The sequence below is a fragment of the Mustela putorius genome, unplaced genomic scaffold (genome assembly GCF_011764305.1).
Source record: "Mustela putorius furo isolate JIRA1106 unplaced genomic scaffold, ASM1176430v1.1 tig00000129_pilon_pilon_pilon, whole genome shotgun sequence".
Taxonomy (NCBI): Eukaryota; Metazoa; Chordata; class Mammalia; order Carnivora; family Mustelidae; genus Mustela; species Mustela putorius.
Genome location: NW_025421290.1, coordinates 14,773,033 through 14,793,527, shown reverse-complemented (window position 1 = coordinate 14,793,527; position 20,495 = coordinate 14,773,033). Strand labels below are relative to the sequence as shown.

Sequence of the window (20,495 nt, the reverse complement as noted above, 5' to 3'; positions counted from 1 at the left end):
GGCACAGAACAGAAGGAAGGTTTCGATTAACCTCCTCCACTCAAGGATTTGGAGGTCTGTGTTTATAATACTTTATCTATTCCAAAGAATCACACACATATGGTATAATGAAAATCATGAGCTGAATTTTCTGAAACTGGCCTAGAGCTGTTTAAATGAATCTTGCAAGGAAAAAAAGAGGAAAAAGTACCTTGAACAAAAGGAATGCAGACTTCCTATACAATGTAATTTATTATCTGACCATCAGTCTTTCTTGCTTGGATTAATCCAACACCACATGCATTTCTAAAGTTTCAGACATTCATCTCTTTCAGTAATTTTCTATTATTTCTTTTAGATCTTTAGTTGTAAAAGCTTCAATGAATATGATATCGTATTTCTTTCTAATATACAATCTGTCATTCTTCCCAGAATTTCTATTAGCCCCTGGCTAATCATCTGATCACTTTTATCCTCTGTTGTAGCCTTAACTCTTTGGTTTTCAAATGGGAGTCCTATTTCATTAGATTCCAGTCTGAAGAATCATGTATATTTCAAGAAACATGAACTCACCAAACATATGTTTCTCTCTCAAAAAGAGATCTCAGCATACAAGATATTATAAAACATGTAAAATACTGCTTCTTTCTTACCGAATGCTGGTGTTTGTTTTAAGAGCTACAAAACCACACAACTCCCGATGAGGAAAAGCCCCACTAATTAAGCAGGTAAAACAAAAACACTATCCTTTTTACTGTCTTAATCATTTTTTCTTAACCACAAGTAAACTTCCATTCGAGGACCTAGCACCTTAACATATTATATATAATACAAAGAAGAAATAAAAGAGATTGCCAAACATGCAGTAACTTAGGAAATATATCTTAGATTCACATAAAAAGGATAATTAGCTTAATAAAATAAAATAAGAAAAGTTTTAAAGATGTAATATCAATAGTAAGGCTCATATACCCATTGTTTTTAACCAAAAGGTTCACTAGATCAAACAGCTGCCTGCCAGAGCTCTTGTCTCATGTCTTCTATTAATGGCATAAGGAAGTGTTTAAAGACTTATTTTAGAGACAGGTCATAAGCAAGAATTTGTAAATGATTTTTGCTGACATCAATACATAGCATAGACTCCTAATACAAGACACACCACGTTGTTCTCTAAATTAACAGCTGTAACAGGGTCATCCATTTTAGCCTTCATTATGGTTAAGTGATTCTAGCCCACCGACTAGCAAGCCAGAAGACTTGGTGCTAGAGACATACCTTGATGACAGGTATTCAAGCCATTACAAATCATTTACTTTTACCACATAAACTAAATAAGTATTCTTTTCTCCTTCATCTTAAACATAACTAGTAGAACTCATTTAATGGAAACTACCCTGGGAAGGAAATTTTTAAAAATCTGTCAATCTAATCACAACACAGAAATTGAAAGTATTCTTTGAAAACCATGTGGAAAAGCAACTGTTATATTAAGAAATGACTAAAATAGGGCAAAATCTGATTAGGCAATAGCAAGTAGTAAGATATTAATATTGGTTGATCTAATCATAGAAGAGAAACACATGAACTGGGAACATGGATGTTGAAGGGAGAGATGTCAGAAACAACAGAAAAGGGGAAAGCGCCTTGTTGAGAGAAGAATCATAACAGTGAACATCTGGGGGTTCTGAATGCCTATTCCATGCTTCACCGTATTCTAAGTGATTTGCAAGCTATTTTCTTAATTAACCTCTACCACAAAACTGTGAGGTAGATATTTATTCCACAGATACAGAAATAGAAGCACAAAGAAGTAACCTGCCCAATGTAGTGATAGTAGAAACAGTCAGTCTGGCTTGAGAAATGTGCCCTATTAACTATCAGGGAAAAGTGCAGGAGCAAAGCGAAGAAGAAATCACTACTGCAAAGAAAAATAAGGGAGGTCTGTCAAAAGGACCACTCTCTAGAATTATTTTGTGTCTTTTTCATCAGCATTTAAATGACAAATGCTTACAAATAGTGATGTCAATGGGTAAGATAAAGGAAATGAATGAGAAGTCTTAAAAATACTACATTCATTTCACTTTGACATATTTTCAATGTAATTTATTTCAGCTTTGTAGCTGGTTTGATAAAAATTATTAATCCAAAAGTCCTCAGATAAGCTAAGGAGTTTCCTGAGGGCCTCTACTGCTCATCTACCACTATGATTCTAATGCATCTGCAACTATTATTGTAATTCAGAAGGAAAAGCTTCCTATTCTCACACATTTGAGATATTAACATCAAACTGAAATGAAACAAACAAAACTCTTCCCCAAACCCCTGAACTCTCATGGACTATTTTTCCCAGGACTCCTTAAAAAAAATTAAAAGCCTCATTTGGAGTCTGGGCCTAAGAAATCATTAGTTTGCAAAAATAATTACCCTTTTTGTTAAACTCTTAAAATACACGTATGAAGATAAGATTACATACAGCTATTTTTAAAACAGAATGAGGTTTTCAGCACTTGGAAGAAGTTCAGCAACTTCTTAAAGGATTAGTCAGCCAGCCCTAAACAGATGTACTATGGGAGGAAATAAGTTTGCCTTTCGATCTGAGAGACTCAGTTTTACTTCAAACATGTTTTTAGTCATGTATAGCAACAGGTTTATTCTACTCAACTTGTCTTATTAACCTGGTGTCCCTCTTAAATGTCCAAATGCCAGTGAGAGTCTATCCCCGCTCAAAATAGTACACAAGACAACCTCTCTTTCTAAAACCCCCCAAAATGTCATTTCCTTAATTTGTACATAAATGGAAATCAAAATACATGGAGGAAAATTTTCACCATAACCCCAGGAAAATGTTTATCTTTGTTTTTTATCATTTATCAAGATCTTAAATTTGAACACAAAAGGAGAATATTTACTATTCTGAAATCCTCCAATAAGCTTCAATAAGTCACAGGAATAAACAGTACAGCATAATGAATACAGTGGAGGATAGTGTAATAGCAATGTAACAAGACAGATGGCAGCTAGGCTTGTGGTGAACACAGCATAATGTATAAATATGTCAAATCACTAAGCTGTACACCTGAAATTAATGTAACATTGTGTTTCAACTATAGTCACATAAATAATTTTTAAAAATTATTACTAAGAAATATATTACTTTCAGAAAAAATTTTTTTAATTTTTTTGGAAAGATTTTATTTATCTATTTGACACAGAGAGAGAAAGAGAGGGCACAAGCAGGAGGAGCAGCAGGCAGAGGCAGAGGCAGAGGGAGAAGCAGGGACTTCTTCTGAGGACTGAGTAGGGAACCCACATTCCAGGACCCTGGGATCATGACCTGAGCCCAAAGCAGTCGCTTAACTGCTTAACCCACTGAGCCACCCAGGTGTCCCTCAAAACCTTTTTAAAGTGACATGTTGCCAGCAAATTTTATCTGTGAAAATAAATTTTTACTTGTGGGAAAAAAAATCTCCTTCCAAATTTCCTGCATCTTTCCCACTCTGAGTAGTACTTTCTAGAATTTCTGGACAGTACTGCTCAGGCTCAAAGAAGCTGCAGTATGTTTACAGATGAGCTGACCAGCAGATGGCGTTGTAACAGCATGCCCAATTCCAGTCTCCCAGGGGAGAGTACAAACTAAAACTTCTAAAATGACTTCACTATCCCACAAAAAAAAAAAAGGCAGAAAATAAAACCAAATAGTTTCTAATTTATTTAATATTAAATCATGAATTTTAAAAATTCTGAGAATTTGAAATTTTTATAGTTCTCAAATTATTTATACATTTCTGATGATGAGATTTAGAAATTATGCTGCCAGAGTATAAAAAAAGGCTGCAGAGTTTCTCTTAAAACTTAAGATTTCCAGACTGAGGTATTAATCAAGACTGCTGGGATAAGGTTTGTGGGATCTGTGCCAAAATGGAAAATCTAGATCATTCTAGCACTTTCAGGAAGTTCCAGTAATGTTTAGGGTTCTACTTTCAAAATATATAGCAGGGATTCAATCTTTAATCTCCTTTAAGAAATTGGGGCTTTAAAAAATTAATATGCTATTGATAGTGGTCCTTCATATTTTATAAAGAGCAAAGTAAGGATTTAACATACTCAGAGTCACTAACCTTTCCACACTTTGAGATGAGTAGGACATAAAACCAGAAAAAACATCAAGTAACTCCACTTTATCATGCATTTCTAGTTCACAGGACTTTCTCTGGTTTGACTAAAAGCAATTTGGGGTTTATGGTTTGAATACTAGGACTATTTAAGTCTACTAAATGGTCTATCTCAAGAGTTCAGATGAATGTGAAACTAACTACTTACTTAGGTTTTTAGGAAAAGAATCTCATAATGCAACACAGCTAGAGGAACTATGTGGAAACTATGTACACTTACTTGCTACTAGGGTTCTTATTCCTTTTACTAATAGCCCACCAAATCCAAACCCTAAGCCAGAGTTCTTATGCCTGTTACAGCATTAAATATTAAAACTTCCAGATGTCTCTTTTCTGACTTTGTGTCCCAGCAGCTCTCAGAGCCTAGGGAAATGGGCAGCTGGGGGCTATTACTAGTACTTCTTTCAGCTCCCTAATTCATTATTGCGGGGTGGGTGGGGGGGATCAGGAATCGCTTGAAAGTAATAAAATACTTGCTTGAGGGCTCTCCATATTCCAAAGACAAAAAAGTTTCCATCAGCTTAGAATAAGAGTGCTAAATTTCTTGAGTCACATTTTTTTCTATCACAAAGTTTGGAGATTTTTTTCAAAGACTCTATATTTTTCCAAATAATTTGTTAGACTACACCAGTGCTCTGTGATTAATACTTGGTGCCTCATTGATGCTGGGTGAAAAAAAGGTTTCCTGTAAAGTTGTGACAGTAAATTCTTTCCTAAAGAAACTATATACTCACTAATCTATTCCATGGTCTCCTCTTCCCAGCTGATCAATTCTTCTTCCTCCTAAGGAATAACTGAGCCACACGGCTGGCTTTTCCTTCTCCTTCTCCTTCTCTTGTTCCTTCTTTTCTTCCTATCATAAATATTACTAAATGCCTACTATGTGCTAGGTAATAAGAACATAAATGAGCAAATTACTTAGATTTCTGTAATAAGGAGATGTAGGGGACAACTGGGTCTTCACTGAAACATCCATGTAACAAGTATTGATCAAGAGCAATCCATGATCATTTTGACTTTAAAGGTCTCTCTGCTCCATTTTCTCATAGATTCATCAAGGACATAAAATCCTAAGAAAACTGAAAAATGTTTAAATGTTACAAAGAACAGAAGAGTTAGGAAGCATTAATCTAAGACATGATTACCTAACCTGAAAACAGATTTCAAAACATTTTATATTCTATTTTATATAAATAAGATTGAACTCTACTCAATACTTTCAGTCTTTTAATTTTTATATAATTCTAGTCTATAAATCATTCTATGGATTTATATAAGATTATCTCTTTGAGGCAAAATCTTAGACTTTTAAGTAGAAATTTTAGAATTCAACAAATATTATTTATTGAGCTCCTCTACCAGAAATTAGGTCAAGTTAGGAAAACAAATAAAAACACATAGTCCCTATATCCAGTGAGTTTTTAAATCCTCAGCATTTAATCTTTTCAGAGATTTTCAAACACTGTATCACAGCAGGAAGGATAAAGGCTTTAGAAGTAGACAGTGAAGTTGAGTCCCAGCTTTATCAAGGGGTTAGTAAAAATAAGCAAGTTACTCATCCCCTCCATGCACTGACTTCTTCCTCTGTAAAATGAGGATTTCATCTCCCTTGAAGAGTTTTAAGTACAGGGGCACCTGGGTGGCTTAGTAGGTTAAGCACCCGACTTGATTTCATCTCAGGTCATGATCTCAGAGTCATGAGATCGAGCCCTATAGCAGGCTCCATGCAGGCCCTGAAGCCTGCCTAAGACGCTCTCTCTTCCTCTGCCCCTTCCTGCTTGTTCGCTCTCACGCTCTCTCTCTCAAAGGAAGAAGAAGAAGTAGTAGTTTTAAGTACAATTAAAGCGTCTAGTAGAATGTTTGACCTAGAAAGGATCTATGATATCCATTTTTCATTTCTAACCAATCAGGGTAAAAACTCAGACCATTTATACTAATAAGGATCATCCTACATTTCAGAAAATGGTATCAGAACCAGATTACATTCAGATGGGCATGTAATAAGCCTAAAATTTCAATGTGATGCTATATACTTCTATCATCTTATAAATATCCAACATGTTCCTAATTAATAAAGAAAAAAGGCAAAATCCACTGTGAAAAATAACGTCATATGCACGACATAGCCAGGAGCCTCCCAAACCAGTATGTTGTTTCTTCTCAAGCATACATACCTAGTAGGTGTTAAGGACTCCACAGAACCAACTTATATCAATCATAAAACTCCTTAAAACTAGAGTCCCTACACTTTAACCCCAAAGGCTCAGCAGCTGCCACAAAAGGTAGTGAAAAACTGAGACTCCCCTTTTCTGACAAAGAACAGCATCCATGAGAGCTTTCAGAACAATAGTTCCTGATGTGTTAATTACCTAAGAAAAGACCAAATGATCTTTTGAGCAAAGTATAACCCTCCTACTGAACTTAACTGTAGTAAAAATATTTCAATACCCTGAAGGAGTTAACATACCCCTCAAAGTGCCAAATTAGAATTAGAATTTGGGGGCAAGAAAGGACCAGAATGAAGTCCCTGTTACCCATCCTATTCCCACAGCGATTTAGCTAAAAGGAAACTGAAGCCAAGAGGGTAAGGGAGGGATTTCCCCAAGATACATGATTATCTAGTGGCAGAGACAGGGGTAGACAGAATTCAAGGTATTTGACTTCTGGTCCAGTGCTCTGCTCACAAGAGCAAGCTTGCACTTCTACTCTAATAAAGGAATGATTTATGCATATCTGACAAAACAATAGAAGGCAGCTCTGAAAGTATTTCAGTTTTTACTTCGTGGGTTCTCAATAAATTACCCTGTAGCCAATATGAAGAAAATCATGAGGACATTTTTCTAAAAACTAAACATTATCAGCTTTTCTGAATTTGAGGGACATTAAAAATTACCGTGACTGTTTCTAAGCCAATATTTCTTCTTTTCTCTAAAGATTTGTTTATTTGGGGGGGGGGAGAATGTGCACACACGTGGGGGTAGGGACAGAAAGAGGGATCCCCCATGGGGTTCAATCTCACAACCCATGAGATCATGACCTAAGCCAAAACCAGGAGTTGGCAACTTAACAATGCCACCACCCAGGGACCTTAAGTCATTTTTTTCTTAAAAAAGGTTATAATAATAAAAAGCAAACAAGCAAATCAACATACTTAGGGCTGAGAGAATTGCTGATTTATCTGCCATCAGACGCAGGAGTCCTTTCTAGGACTTTCTTTTTTTAGAACTTTTTTTTATTTTTTTAATTTCATGTCAGCTTTTCAAATATTTAAGGCTAGTGATCAGTCTAGCCATTCCTTTCTTTTTTTTCTTGATAAATATATCTAGAATATTACCAAGTACTTGGACATAGCTCATACAGATCATATTCAGCTTTGTTCAGCTCAACAAAGGTTTATCAAGCCCTTGTGCTAGTTTCTGGGAGTACAAAAAGAAATGAGACCAAGCTCTTGCCTTGTAAGTGCTTACAAGAGAGTAGGGGAGAAGAACATATACAGAAATAGCTTCATTCTAATAAAAAGTGCTAAAATAGATCACGTACAATAATAGATACAAGATTAGAGAACAAGAAAGGGATGAGAGTGAAAGATACCAAGAATATAACGGTGGGCATTTTGGCAGGGTCACACATTCGGATCTAAATTCCTGGACTGAAAATACTGTATAAGGGGTATCTAGGTGGCTCAGTCAGTTAAGCGGCTGCCTTCGGCTCAGAGCATGATCTCAGGTCCTGGGATCAGCCCCAAGTTAGGATTCCTGCTCAGTGGAGAGTCTGCTTCTCCCGTTGCCCCTCCCACCAGCTCATGTGTATGCTCACACTCTCTTAAATCAGTAAATAAAATCTTAAAAAAAAAAATTCTACATAAAATGCCAAACAATAGTTCAACCTAACTTAAACAAAATGCGATGGTTCTCAGTAATAAGATAGAATAATGAGGGACTGAAAATATTAAAATATACACTCATATTAGGGATGCCTGGGTGGCTCAGCTGGTTAAGTATCTGCCTTCAGCTCAGATCATGGTCCTGGGGTCCTGGGATTGAACCTCCCATCAGGCTCCCTGTTTGGTGGGGGGGGGGGGGAGGGATGTGTTTCTCTACTCTGCTGCTCCCCCTGCTTGTGCTCTCTCTCTCTCAAATAAATAAAATCTTTAAAAAACATATATACTCTCATATTAGCCATTACAAGTGTACATTTAAGCTATTATATTTGCTAAAATAAGATAAATTATTCTAAAGCAGATCTTAAATTCAATGGCATTATACAAATTTATAAAGGAAGAGACTAGTTACTGGCTTCTAGTGTGAAGATGAAGTAGTGTGTGTTAGGAGATTATTTGGTATGACACCCAAAAAAGCATTCTTCTCTTTTTTCCATGTGCATTCAAAGAATTAAAACATGTATGTTCAGGATTCCCAAAACAATGGCAGGTATAATTTGTTGTTGGAAGGTTAAGTTTTTCCTTGACCAAGAAACCCATTAAAGACTGAATTTGGTTGAACAATACTTAAAGTAAAATAGCTCAGATCTCTTGAGAATCAGAGTTGAACTTTATTAAAGCTGTCATCTTTAAATTATTTTGAACTGTTACACATAAGAAATAAGATTAAAATTTCCTCTGACCATACAATCTTGTGTAAGTTCCGAAATGCATGTCAACCTTCTCTGTGTATTTTCCTTTAAACTACTAGCATTTATTTAGCCCTCATTTAATGGTACAAGAAAATTAAGACCTTGTTCAGCACTATATACTTTCTTACAAAATATACAAACATGACTCCCATATTAAATATTTAATACATTTAGTTAGTAACTGTCCATAATTAACAGTAATTTTTGTTTCTACATGGTTCTCAATATTGGGATCTTTTTTAATGAAAACAAGATGCAAGATACATGTGAGAACAGTTCTTATTTGTTTCAGGTTTGTTTGTTAATTTTTTTAGAGAGGGAGGGGCAGAAGGAGAGGGAGAGGGAGAATCTTATGCAGGCTCCACACCTAGCACGTAGACCACTGCAGGGCTCAATCTCATGACCTTCGGATCATGACCTGCATGGAAATCTGAAGATGCTTAACCAACTGAGACACCAAGGCGCCCCAGGTTTGTTTATTTTTTAAACTACCCTGTCATTTTAAATTTCTTGGTTATAACAGGATATTACTTATCTATGCCAGATTGCCCACAGCCCAGGAAACATCACTGCCTCTGAAGCAGTAATTAGGACAAAAGCAGAGGGGAAATATTTTAGAATAACCTGGAGAATTTTTCTAAACTGTACCTTACAACACTATCACAACTACAGAAAGCCAGTGCTTTAGAGGTATATTCCAGACCTAAGAACAAGATTGAAATAAAGGATTTTCTTGGAACTAAATTTAGAAGCTACTGTCCTACAAAGGCTGTTAATAAAAAGGATCTTTAAAAAAAAAGAGAGAGAGAGAGAAAGAGTGAGAGTAATAAGACCAATACTGAAGGTTTCTGAAGATACCTATGGGTGCAGAGGTCCAGGTTCCCAGCTAGACTGGTAGTAAGACAATAAACAAAAGGAAGAAATTGCTGCCACCCATTTATGCGTAAGCAGTGCGCCTTCAGTGGCTTACCTCCAATATTCTGAATCAGGATGGTGCCGGCTACCACCACCTATAAAAGAACAAATGCATTCACAAGATGAAAGAAGAAATAATATAAAAGGACCCATATTTTATTAAAATCCCACAACCATTACTAAAAAACAGATGCAGAAGTGAAGAGAAATTGAAAATACATTGTCAGCCATTTGTAATACATAAAACTAATTATTATCACATAAAAAGCCTTTCTTTAATAGTTCCACAGTTACTATAAAGAATGCTTTGGAAAATTTTCTTGGCAATCATTTTAAACAGTTAAAAGTGTTAAAAAGCTAGTAACTGGTGATTATCAAAGTAGTGAAACATTGAAATTAAATCTATCTGGTCTCATTCTCCCTTTTTCACTGCTTTAGAGGTAGAACGAGACATTGCTTTAGTAGGTCAACTGCTACAGCTTGACGTATACTACGCAGGTACCGTTTTGCATAGAAGAAACTCATATAGTCTTCTGAGTGTGTCAGCACGGCATAGAGCAAGTTTTTGAACATCCTGTCCCAGGAATTAGTAAAGTCTAGAGCAGAAACCTCTAGAGCCCACAATTTCTCAAATTTGAAATTTTAAGTAAAATATTTCAAACTCAATAATATGAAGTGGGCTTAGGGTTAAGACAAAAAAGAAAGTCATAAAGACTGTAGTCTATTGGAGAACTCCTCCCCTTTCAAACTAGGGTAGCTGCTGCTCAGCTCTGGCCAGTGCTGGCATATGAGAATGTGCATCCAATGTAGCTAGATCTTCTACATTTCATTAATTTTTCAAGAAAAGTCAGAAATGGAATTCTTTCAAAATTTCATAACTCTTAGCTGGCAGTCAGTTAAAGAAAAAAAATGTAAGCCAAACCAGTATGCCTAAGGACTAAGTTGAGCTTGTAGGTTTGCTGGCTTGTGATTCAGATAAGCTTCCCAGGAAACTCAAGACACCTTATCCATTCTTGGTAATCAGATGTACTCAAAGGAAATGACTAAACATTCTACTTCCACTTAGGTCTTTCAATTGCAGAAATCTTGGTGGATCTACACCCCCAATGGATATTTGGAATGGCCTAGCTACCTAGGATCATTTAGTTCATGGACTGCAAACAGATCACCTCTCAGACTCACCTCTATTAGGAATTCCATTGGAATTCCATCATTGCCTATGATGGAAACACTGGAGGCCTTGGGGTCTGCAAATCAAGGCTAATGACAGGTGTCTCTGAAGATGGGAGTAGTTGCCACTCTTAACTTTTCCAGAATAAACGTTGCATGTTAACTCATTTAAAGTTTAGTATAAAATGCCACAGTTGAGGTACCTACGTGGCTCAGTGGGTTAAAGCCTCTGTCTTCAGCACAGGTCATGATCCTAGGGTCCTGGGATGGAGTCCCACATCGGGCTCTCTGCTCCGCAGGGAGCCTGCTTCCTCCTCTCTCACTGCCTGCCTCTCTGCCTACTTGTGATCTCTGTCTGTCAAATAAATAAAATCTTCAAAATGTCACAGTTACTTGTGAAAAGACTATTTTGAACTTTTGCACACTCTTTCATATGCAATTGATAGCTATTGTCAGTCATACATGAAATTTGGATTTCTACTAATATATTGCAAAAAAACAGTAAAATCCAATTATTCATGATTATCTTTCCATCTTAAGTGCTGAATATAAGCACTCAAGATCTAGAAAGCCAGTATGTCTATCTACCTATCTATGTGTTCAGAGGCTACTATAGTGCATGGCACATGGTATTAACTCACTTATTTGTTTGATGAGTAAATAAATTGATTTATAGACAATTTTAAAAATCTTTCTTCAAAAGTTCAAAAAATTTAAATATATTTCCGAACAATGTTATCTTATCATGTCCTATCCACATCTGCATCATAACTGGAAAGAAGGAAATAGGAAGATTTCAACCCAATTATGGAAGTGGAGAGGAAGTAAAAAAAAAAAAAAAAAAAAAAAAAAGCAAAACAGCAACTCCTCATTTAGAGTATCCTCTGTCCACGTACTTGCCTCCTAAGAACTGAGTGCGTACATGAATGATAATGCAACTATTTCAGAGTTTTAGGGAAAGGGGGCTCTTAATTCTTTTAGATTCTACTAGTCAAGGAATGCAGGAAATGCTAGGGTGAAATAACAGTCATGATGCTTAGAGTCATATTTATGGATCATACAAAATTCATTTGAGAGTTCTTTTGTACATATAAATAACATCGTCTTCTTCCTTGGTTAAACTGGATACAGGAAACTGATGATGATTATACCAAACATCCCTGTCTTCAGGAAAGAAAAACTGTTATCAGGATGATTAACGGAACCCTTTACCTGTAAGTAACCTATTCTCCATTTTGTTCAAGGGTGATCTATGCTTCTTTCTTTTCCTGCCTTTATGAGGATTTGCCTAGTTAATAGAATCAAAATTAATTAAAAAAATTAAAACAGGCCATTGTTACAGTTATAAAATCATTCAAGTCACTGCTCTCCTTCATTAGCGTGAAAAATACTAATAGAGCTAAGTGTCAAATTAAATTTATAGATGCATCTTCCAGAAGGGAGTAAAGAGAGATTTCTTCTCTTTGTCTTTCTGTTCCCATCATTCTTTCTTTACTTTAGTTTCCTTTTAGTCTCCTAATTTCTTTCTCTTAGATATATCTATCTCTTTTAACTAGAAATGGAAGGTAAAAAATGTCTCTATGGATTTAGGAGACAATAAAGAGAAAAAAAAAATCTACCTTTCCAGGTAATCCAAATGCAAAGAGTCCAAGATCTTCATAAGATGTCACGGCTGTTAAGAGAGATTATAATTTTTACTTTTACACAAAATGATTCGTGTGTCAAACCTTAAAGGGAGGAAAGCTATTCTACTATGACCTTTTAGCTATGGGATGGTCAGATTAAATTTAAAGCAGAAGTAACCACTTCTGGGGGAAACTTTTGGAGACTTATGGGCTGTAAGGATAGAGTCTTCTTAGAATAAGCAGGGCTTAGCAAATCCCAATGTTATCTAATTACCACCCAAGCTACAGTAGCTCAAATGCACTAATTACTCAAGAACAACCCCACTTCTCCCTAAACAGTACTTGCATACTACACTACCCAAAAGCAAGTTTTCACTGGCAATAGTTTCTGAAATCTGCATATATAGTTAAAGTTAGATAAAGTATGAAATTTGTATCATACTTCCAGAGACATTCATTTTTCCTTACCCTCATAATTAGGACATACACTTTCTTTTTCATAAAAGTATGGAATTACATTTTCACTCCACATATTTAAGAAATACAGGCACAGAAAAGATGAAAATTAAATGGCTCATAAAAGAACCAAATTTGCCCTTAACCCATATAGCTTCATGTTCTAACTAATGACACCACCAGTAAAAATGAGAAGTAAAAACACATATGTAATCCTATAGTTTGGAAAAAATGCTTAACCTTATAGTACTTAAACTAGAAAGAAGCAGACTAGCAGATGCTAAGGCTTGGTACTGCAATACACTTTTCCTATTGAGTCCAAGATATGGCTCATCATTTTTTAAAACAAGTTTTAATACATTCTCTCAAGACATACATGGGTTTTCTTTAAAATGTCACTAACTTAACAAAAAGCTCCTCTCTACTTTTGTATACAAAGATCACCAAGTTTGTAAAGTTAAGCATTTTAAAAGCCGTATGTGGCCTTTGCATGTTATACCTACAAAGCTGAAAAGAAAACAGAAATGTTGAAAATAAAAAATTACTAAAATACTAATTAAGAACAGAAATTTTAACATTTTTTTCATTGCAAAAGTTAAGTTTTTTAAAAGATTTTATTTATTTATTTGACAGACGGAGATCACAAGTAGGCAGAGAAGCAGACAGAGAGAGGAGAAAGCAGGCTCCCTGCTGAGCAGAAAGCCCGACTCGGGGCTCGATTCCAGGACCCTGGAATCACGACCCGAGCCAAAGGCAGAGGCCTTAACCCACTGAGCCACCCAGGCGCCCCAAAAGTTAAATTTTTAACTTTAATCTATTATCAGAGTTCATGGATGACACAGGTATTTTTTGAAGTCTATTTACATACTGCTAAACACAGTGAACAAAAACAATTTAGCTATGATTTGGGGATATATAATTTGATTATAAGTAGAAATCTTTATATTTTAATAATGAAAGACTTCTACAATAATCTGACAGGGGTAGATTTTGGATATATTTTAGAACATGAAAATTAAAAAGCGGAATTACAAAATTAAGAACTGAAATTTTTTCCTCCTATGTGAAATGCCAAAATTCTTTTTTCCAAATATACATACTCTAAAGTGAATGTCATCACAAAAATTAATAATTATTTTAATCAATAAATCTTTCCTAGTTTGTTTTAATTTTCTAAACATAATCGATAATATTATATAGGGGCACAATTCCTTAAATTTGACATTCCAAAGCCTTGGTATATGTATTAAACCAGAAAAATTTCTAAATGTTAGCTTCTAACTAATTTGCCATTGACAAGGTAAGTCTGCTGAATATTATGTGTATATGAACCAAGTTGCCAGAAGATCTCTGATTTGCCACTGAAGCAGATTAAAGGAACATGATTGTTTAATTTTAGCACCCCTCTTTAATATTACAATGAAAATTATCTGTTCTTTTTTTCTTTCTTTTAGATTTTATTTATTTATTTGCCAGAGAGAGAGAGAGAGAAAGCACAAGCAAGCACAAGCAGGGAAACATGTAGGTTCCCTGCTGAGCAAGGATCCTGATGTGGGACTCAATCCCAGGACCCTGGGATCACGACCTGAGCAGAAGGCAGATGCTTAACTGACTAAGCCACTCAGGCATTCCTTAGGTTCTTTCTTAAGAAAAACTTTCCTTCTGAAAAAATGAAACAAGATGGGATTGGGAGGGAGACAAACCATAAGAGACTCTTAATCTCATAAAATAAACTAAGGGTGGCTTGGGGGGTAGGGGGGTTGGGAGAGGGTGGTTGAGTTATGGACATTGGGGAGGGTATGTGCTATGGTGAGTGCTGTATAGTGTGTAAGCCTGAGGATTCACAGACCTGTACCCCTAGGTCAAATAATACATTATGTGTAAGTAAAAATAATTTTTAAATAAATAAATAAAATGCAGGCTTCCATCAGTCTCTCATAAGAAAAAAAAAAAAGGAAGAAAGAAAAACTTTCCTTCCAAGAACTTAAAGTGAGGGGGCTTTTCAGTGTCTCAATATACTGAACAAGTTGCTATGTAGAGGTTCTCAGTCAATGAGCAAGTTATTAAGATGATAATGATCCAAAAATTTAACTAAGGTTTATTTTATTTTTGAACAGCAAAAAACAAGTATAGATTGTATATTTAATAAACATGAAAAGCAAATAAATTTCCCACAAGCAAGTCATAATACTGAAGGATTCTAAAATAGATTGGCATTTCAATTACCTAAATTAATTAAACATTTATTAGTTTTTATATTATAACACAACCTTTATTATCACAGAAAATACCATCAAACTAACAGTTTAATAAAGATAAATGTAGTTGCAACTTCTTTTTTAAAAATTTTTATTTATTTATTTGTAAGAGCGACTGAGTGAGAAAGAGAGCATGAGCAGGGGGAGAGGGAGAAGCAGGCTTCCCACTGAGCAGGGAGCCCAGTGTGGGGCTTGATCCCAGGACCCTGGGATCATGACCTGAGCCAGAGGCAGTCGCTTAACCGACTAAGTCACCTAGGCGCCCCTGTACTTGCAACTTCTGACAGTAGTGGCATACATTTTAGCAAGGCCAAACTTGCTCTCTATTACTTTCTAGTTTTATAAAAATACCTCCAAATACAACAAACTCCCATAAGCAGAGTAAAAAACCTTTAGACTTTTAAATGGAGACTGAGTACAATGTTCAAATCTGCACTCTATCTTTCAAACCAGCATGTCTGGCTAGCCATTCAGTTTTGTCACTGTCATCATACTTCTTTTATGTTGCAAAAATTAGAAGCATTTTCCCATGTCTAAGACATCGTGAGTATAAGCAATGGTCTCTGGCTTAACATTGAGGCTTTACTAAAATATGTACCAGTCAGCCAAATGTTTTATCTCTACAAATTCCCTTTTTAATGGTTTTCTGGATCATCTCAACATATAAACCAAAACAACCCTAGAGAAACATTTTTAAAGCTCTGTTCTATCATTTGGGCAGTTAAGATGCTAGTATACAATGTAAACTGGTATGACATTTGGAATACAGTTTAAACAATGAACCTTTAAAAAAAATCTCATTCGGGTGCACTTGGGTGGCTCAGTCGGTTAGGTGGCCGACTCTTGATTTTGGCTCAGGTCATGATCTTAGGGTTGTGAGATCAGCCCCTTGCCAGGCTCCAAGCTGCCACTCAGCACGGAGTCTGCTTATACTCTCCCTGCCCCTCCCCCAGCTCACTCATTGCCTCTCTCTCAAATAAATAAAATTTCTAAAAAAAAATTTTTTTTTAATTTTCTTTATTTGACAAAGAAAAAGATCACATGTAAGCAGAGAGGCAGGCAGAGAAAGAGGGGGATGCAGGCTCCCCACTGAGCAGAGAGCCCAATGTGGGGCTTGAGCCCAGGACCCTGAGATCACGAGCCAAGCCAAAAGCAGAGGCTTAACCCACTGAGCCACCCAGGAGCCCTAAAATATATATTTGTAACATTTACCCCTAGAAGTTTGTATCTTAGAAAATAAGACTAAAATTATATGCAAAGATTATCATGCATAATTTACACTGAAAAAAAAAAAAACACAAACCACCTAAATGTTCAATAATGATAAAGTGGTTAAGTATATTACAGTAAGTATTCCTGATCCATTTAATATGTAACCATTAAAAACTATGCTTATAACATGAAAAATGTCAATACTGAGTGAAAAAGTTGATTTGAATATGATCCATAAAATAGAAAACCTAAAAAGAGTGGGATTAACTATAAACTGATAATAATGAATGCATAGTCTTCTTTCTTTGTCTTCCTTTCTTGGGGGGCATTCAAATATTCAACAATGACCATAATAGGCTGGTGGCACTTTAAAAGCCATACCTCTTGAATAGTTCTATTTTTTCCACTAAATATCAGATAGGGTTGATTTAAGCTGCAACTTTAAATTTCTCTGGTGTTTAATAGTTTAAGTATCATTTGGTCTACTAATAAAGGATATTTTTCTGCTCTTTCATATGATCTATGTTTTAATATCTTATTTATAAAGTGAAAATGTTTTGAGAGATCTCAAAATAAGACGTGGTAATGACCAGTCACATTAGAAGCATATTCCTACAGAATAGGAATAACATTAATTATGAAAATTATAAAATTAATTCAGTCTTTTACAGGAAACCATACAAGCAGTACTTGGCACAATTTTCCTAAAATAAATAACTGAAAGCAGTCGTTAGCAATCTATTTTAGGAAATTATTTTTTGATATTAGAGAAATCAATGTTATGTTTTCAGGAGGCAGAAAGGCTGTAAATCTTAACAAGTAAATTGGGGGAAAATTTCTTCTTTAATGTACCATCAAGGCACACTTTAGTGCTATTTTGGCTAGACCAAGAGTTTGGCCTCCACACGAATCATTTGGAAAGCTGCTTCCCATAAAGTCGTGGAATATTTCCAGCTAGTTACTCCAGTGTTCTGTCTGCTTTGCATTTTTTCCTCAATGAAATAGGACAATTAATAAACTCTGGTTACAGTACAAAGCCCAAGTTTCAGCAGCAGCAATATTATCTTTGGATCCGAATTGAGGTACATGAGTTATTCAAATAACAGTTCAACTCTCAGAAAGTTGGCCATTTGGAATGCACCCTTATTATTTTGAAATCCTTTTCTCTCTTGTGCTTTCCATCATTTTCCTCTCACCTTTTTCTCCCTAAGAGTGTCATGCAGGTCATTCATTTATTGAGAGTCTACTATGTAGCTGTAATCACTACTTCTGATCTTTCTCAACATGCAATTAAATGTCAGTTTACCCACCAAATGTGGCATGATTTTAGAGAATTTGATGCAGGAAAATAAAATAAGACACTAGAATACTAGAAACATTCTCCTTTCAAGTGATGCAGAGGTTGTGATATTGCATGTGTAGGGAAAGTTCTAGGATCCCAATATACTGCTTGGCTCTACGATTTACATTTACATAGTCTTATCCTATAAATGCTATTCACTAGTTTCCAACTTTAGACTCAACTTACAGAGAAAACGTGAATGACATACATACGATTACAAAACAGAAAGTAAATACTGTCAGTCTTAACAATATAAAAGTGCAGCAGGGACATACGAGGAATATGGGAAATAGGGAGAGGACACATGTAAGGATAAGAGCACTAACATCATATCACACAGCAGAGAGTTAAGGGATGCTGTGTAAAGTCCATGGAACAAAAATAAAAATTTAAGTGCATCGGAGTTACAAAATAATCAGATAGGTTACAATATCTATAGGAATTTCATTTCAGATAGCAAATGGAGCACTTGGAATTTTTTAAAAGAAGGGTATTACAATGGGGGCACCTGGGTGGCTCAGTCAGTTAAGCATCTGGCTTTGGCTCCGGTTATGATCCCAGGGTCCTGGGATGGAGCCCACACCAGCTCCCCACACAGCAGGGAGTCTGCTTCTCTCAGCTCATGTATATTCTCTCATAAACAAACAAACAAATAAGAAGCATGCTGCAATGGACAGTATTGAGAATCATTGCTCTAAAGGGCTTATGTAAAAAAAAAAAAAAAAAAAAAAAAAGTGCTTACCCAAGTGGTAAGCACAAAGGAGACATTTTACTTCTCATTTATTTCATCATCATTGCTAACAATTAAAATCCTACTAAAAGAAGTATAACCTTATTTTAGGAAGAGGAAGTTAGGGGGCTATGCTCTCTTCATTGGTGGGCTCTAAGAAGGACCAAAATTCTCTTTGGAAGCAACAAGTGGTGAATCCCAGTATCTGCCTTGACTCTTTTCAACCACCTCAGTTGATTTTCACTGGTTCAGCAAAAACACCACAAATGCCTTAAGTGACACTTAGTCTACCTCTTCAGTTTCATTTTCTCTTTTGTAACTCATACACAAACTAAACTATTTTTGGTATCTTGAATAACATATGTAGTACCTACCTTTGTATATGCAATATTCTCTCTTGCCTTGTCTCCTACTAGTCAAATTCCCTTTCAGCTCAGTCCTCCAGTATTTACTGACCCTCAACCCCCAACCCAGACAAGGCAAATCACTCCCTCCTCTGAGCTATCACTATATCTAGCCCATATTCAAATAGCTACAATTGTCAAACTGCCATTATAATATTTTTTTTAACTTACGTATATTTCTCCCCAATTAGACTATGAACTCTTTCAGGGAAGGAAGTCTTATTCATCTCTGTATTCCCAATAGATAAAAAAGAGTACTGAATAAATAAATGAACCTTACCCTGGGCTTTAGTTCTAGAATAGATCCATCTAGATATAGAGTTGACCCTCGAGCAACACAGGGTCTATGGTGCCAACCCCCATGCAATTGAAAATCTGCATGTAACTTCTGACTCCTCAGCAACTTAACTACTAATAGCTTACTGTTGACTAGAACCCTTACTCATAAGTCAATTAACACAAACTTTCTATGTTATGTACATTATATACTGGCTTCTTATAATGAAGGAAACTACAGAAATGAAAATGTTATTAAGAAATCATAAAGAAGACAAAATACGATTTCCATACTGTATTTATTTTTTTAAAAATCCACATATAAGTGGATCTGCATAGTTCAAACCTGTGTTGTTCAAGAGTCAACTGTTCTTCAAAGTCCACCTATCCAAAACTGAACTCATTTTTACTTTGAATCAATGCCTTCTGCTATGTTCTTATGTCCATTTAATGATGCTATCATTAGTCCAGTGTCTCATAACAGAAATATGGGAGATATCCTTAGACATGTCCTTCTCCCTTACCCTCCACATTCAGACATCAGCTCCTCTCAATTCTAACTCCCTTAACCTCCATATTCCCTAATCGATTTCTTTCTTTTATTTCCCTTGAATACTTTGTTTCAATCTTCCAGTTTTTGATTCTTAGACTTTTGTGACAACTAGGCCTTACTGCTGACTTACTCAGGTACTGTTAGTGCAAAGCAGAGCCTGACAAATGAGAAAGGCATTCTTTTCAGGAAAAAGATAAAGAAAGGGTCGTCATGAACACAATCTTGAAGGCAAGCATGGCCTGGAAAGCTGACTGTACCTTTGCGAAAAATAAAACAAAATAAAACAAAACAAAAAACTACTCCAGGGGGGCGCCTGGGTGGCTCAGTGGATTAAGCTGCTGCCTTCGGCTCAGGTCATGATCTCAGGGTCCTGGGATCGAGCCCCGCATCGGGCTCTCTGCTCAGCAGGGAGCCTGCTTCCCCCTCTGTCTCTGCCTGCCTCTCTGCCTACTTGTGATCTCTCTCTCTGTCAAATAAAATAAATAAAATTAAAAAAAAAAAAAAGATTAAAAAAAAAAAAAAACTACTCCAGGGATGGCTGGGTAGCTCAGTCAGTTAAGCATCTCACTCTTGATCTCAGCTCAGGTCTTGATTTTAGGATTTTGAGTTCAAGTCCCGCCATGGAGCCTACCTACTTCAAAAGAGAAAAAAAAAAAAAAAAGAAAAAGAAAAAGAAAAGGGAAACCTACTCCAATCTGGAGGTGGCTTTTAGATCAGCTGCTCAATTGTCCTGGGAATTCCCATTCTCCCCTGTGCTAAATTCCCTATTTC

The 20,495-nt window shown here is 35.9% G+C and overlaps 1 protein-coding gene across 8 annotated transcripts in view; it reads right to left on the bottom strand.

Annotated features, from left to right (window-relative positions):
- The window catches only part of SLC38A6 (solute carrier family 38 member 6), a 97,176-nt gene that overhangs the window by 66,564 nt on the left and 10,117 nt on the right, over nucleotides 1-20,495 (bottom strand). For all 8 annotated transcript variants that reach the window (XR_006603736.1, XR_006603734.1, XR_006603735.1 and 5 more), the window contains 2 exons: nucleotides 12,488-12,540; nucleotides 9,754-9,793 (listed from right to left, as the gene is read on the bottom strand). Coding sequence is in view for 5 of the 8 variants with exons in the window: in XM_045070192.1 (XP_044926127.1) it covers nucleotides 9,754-9,793; nucleotides 12,488-12,540 (93 nt within the window). In the remaining 3 variants the exon portion in view is untranslated. The remainder of the gene's footprint in view (nucleotides 1-9,753; nucleotides 9,794-12,487; nucleotides 12,541-20,495) is intronic.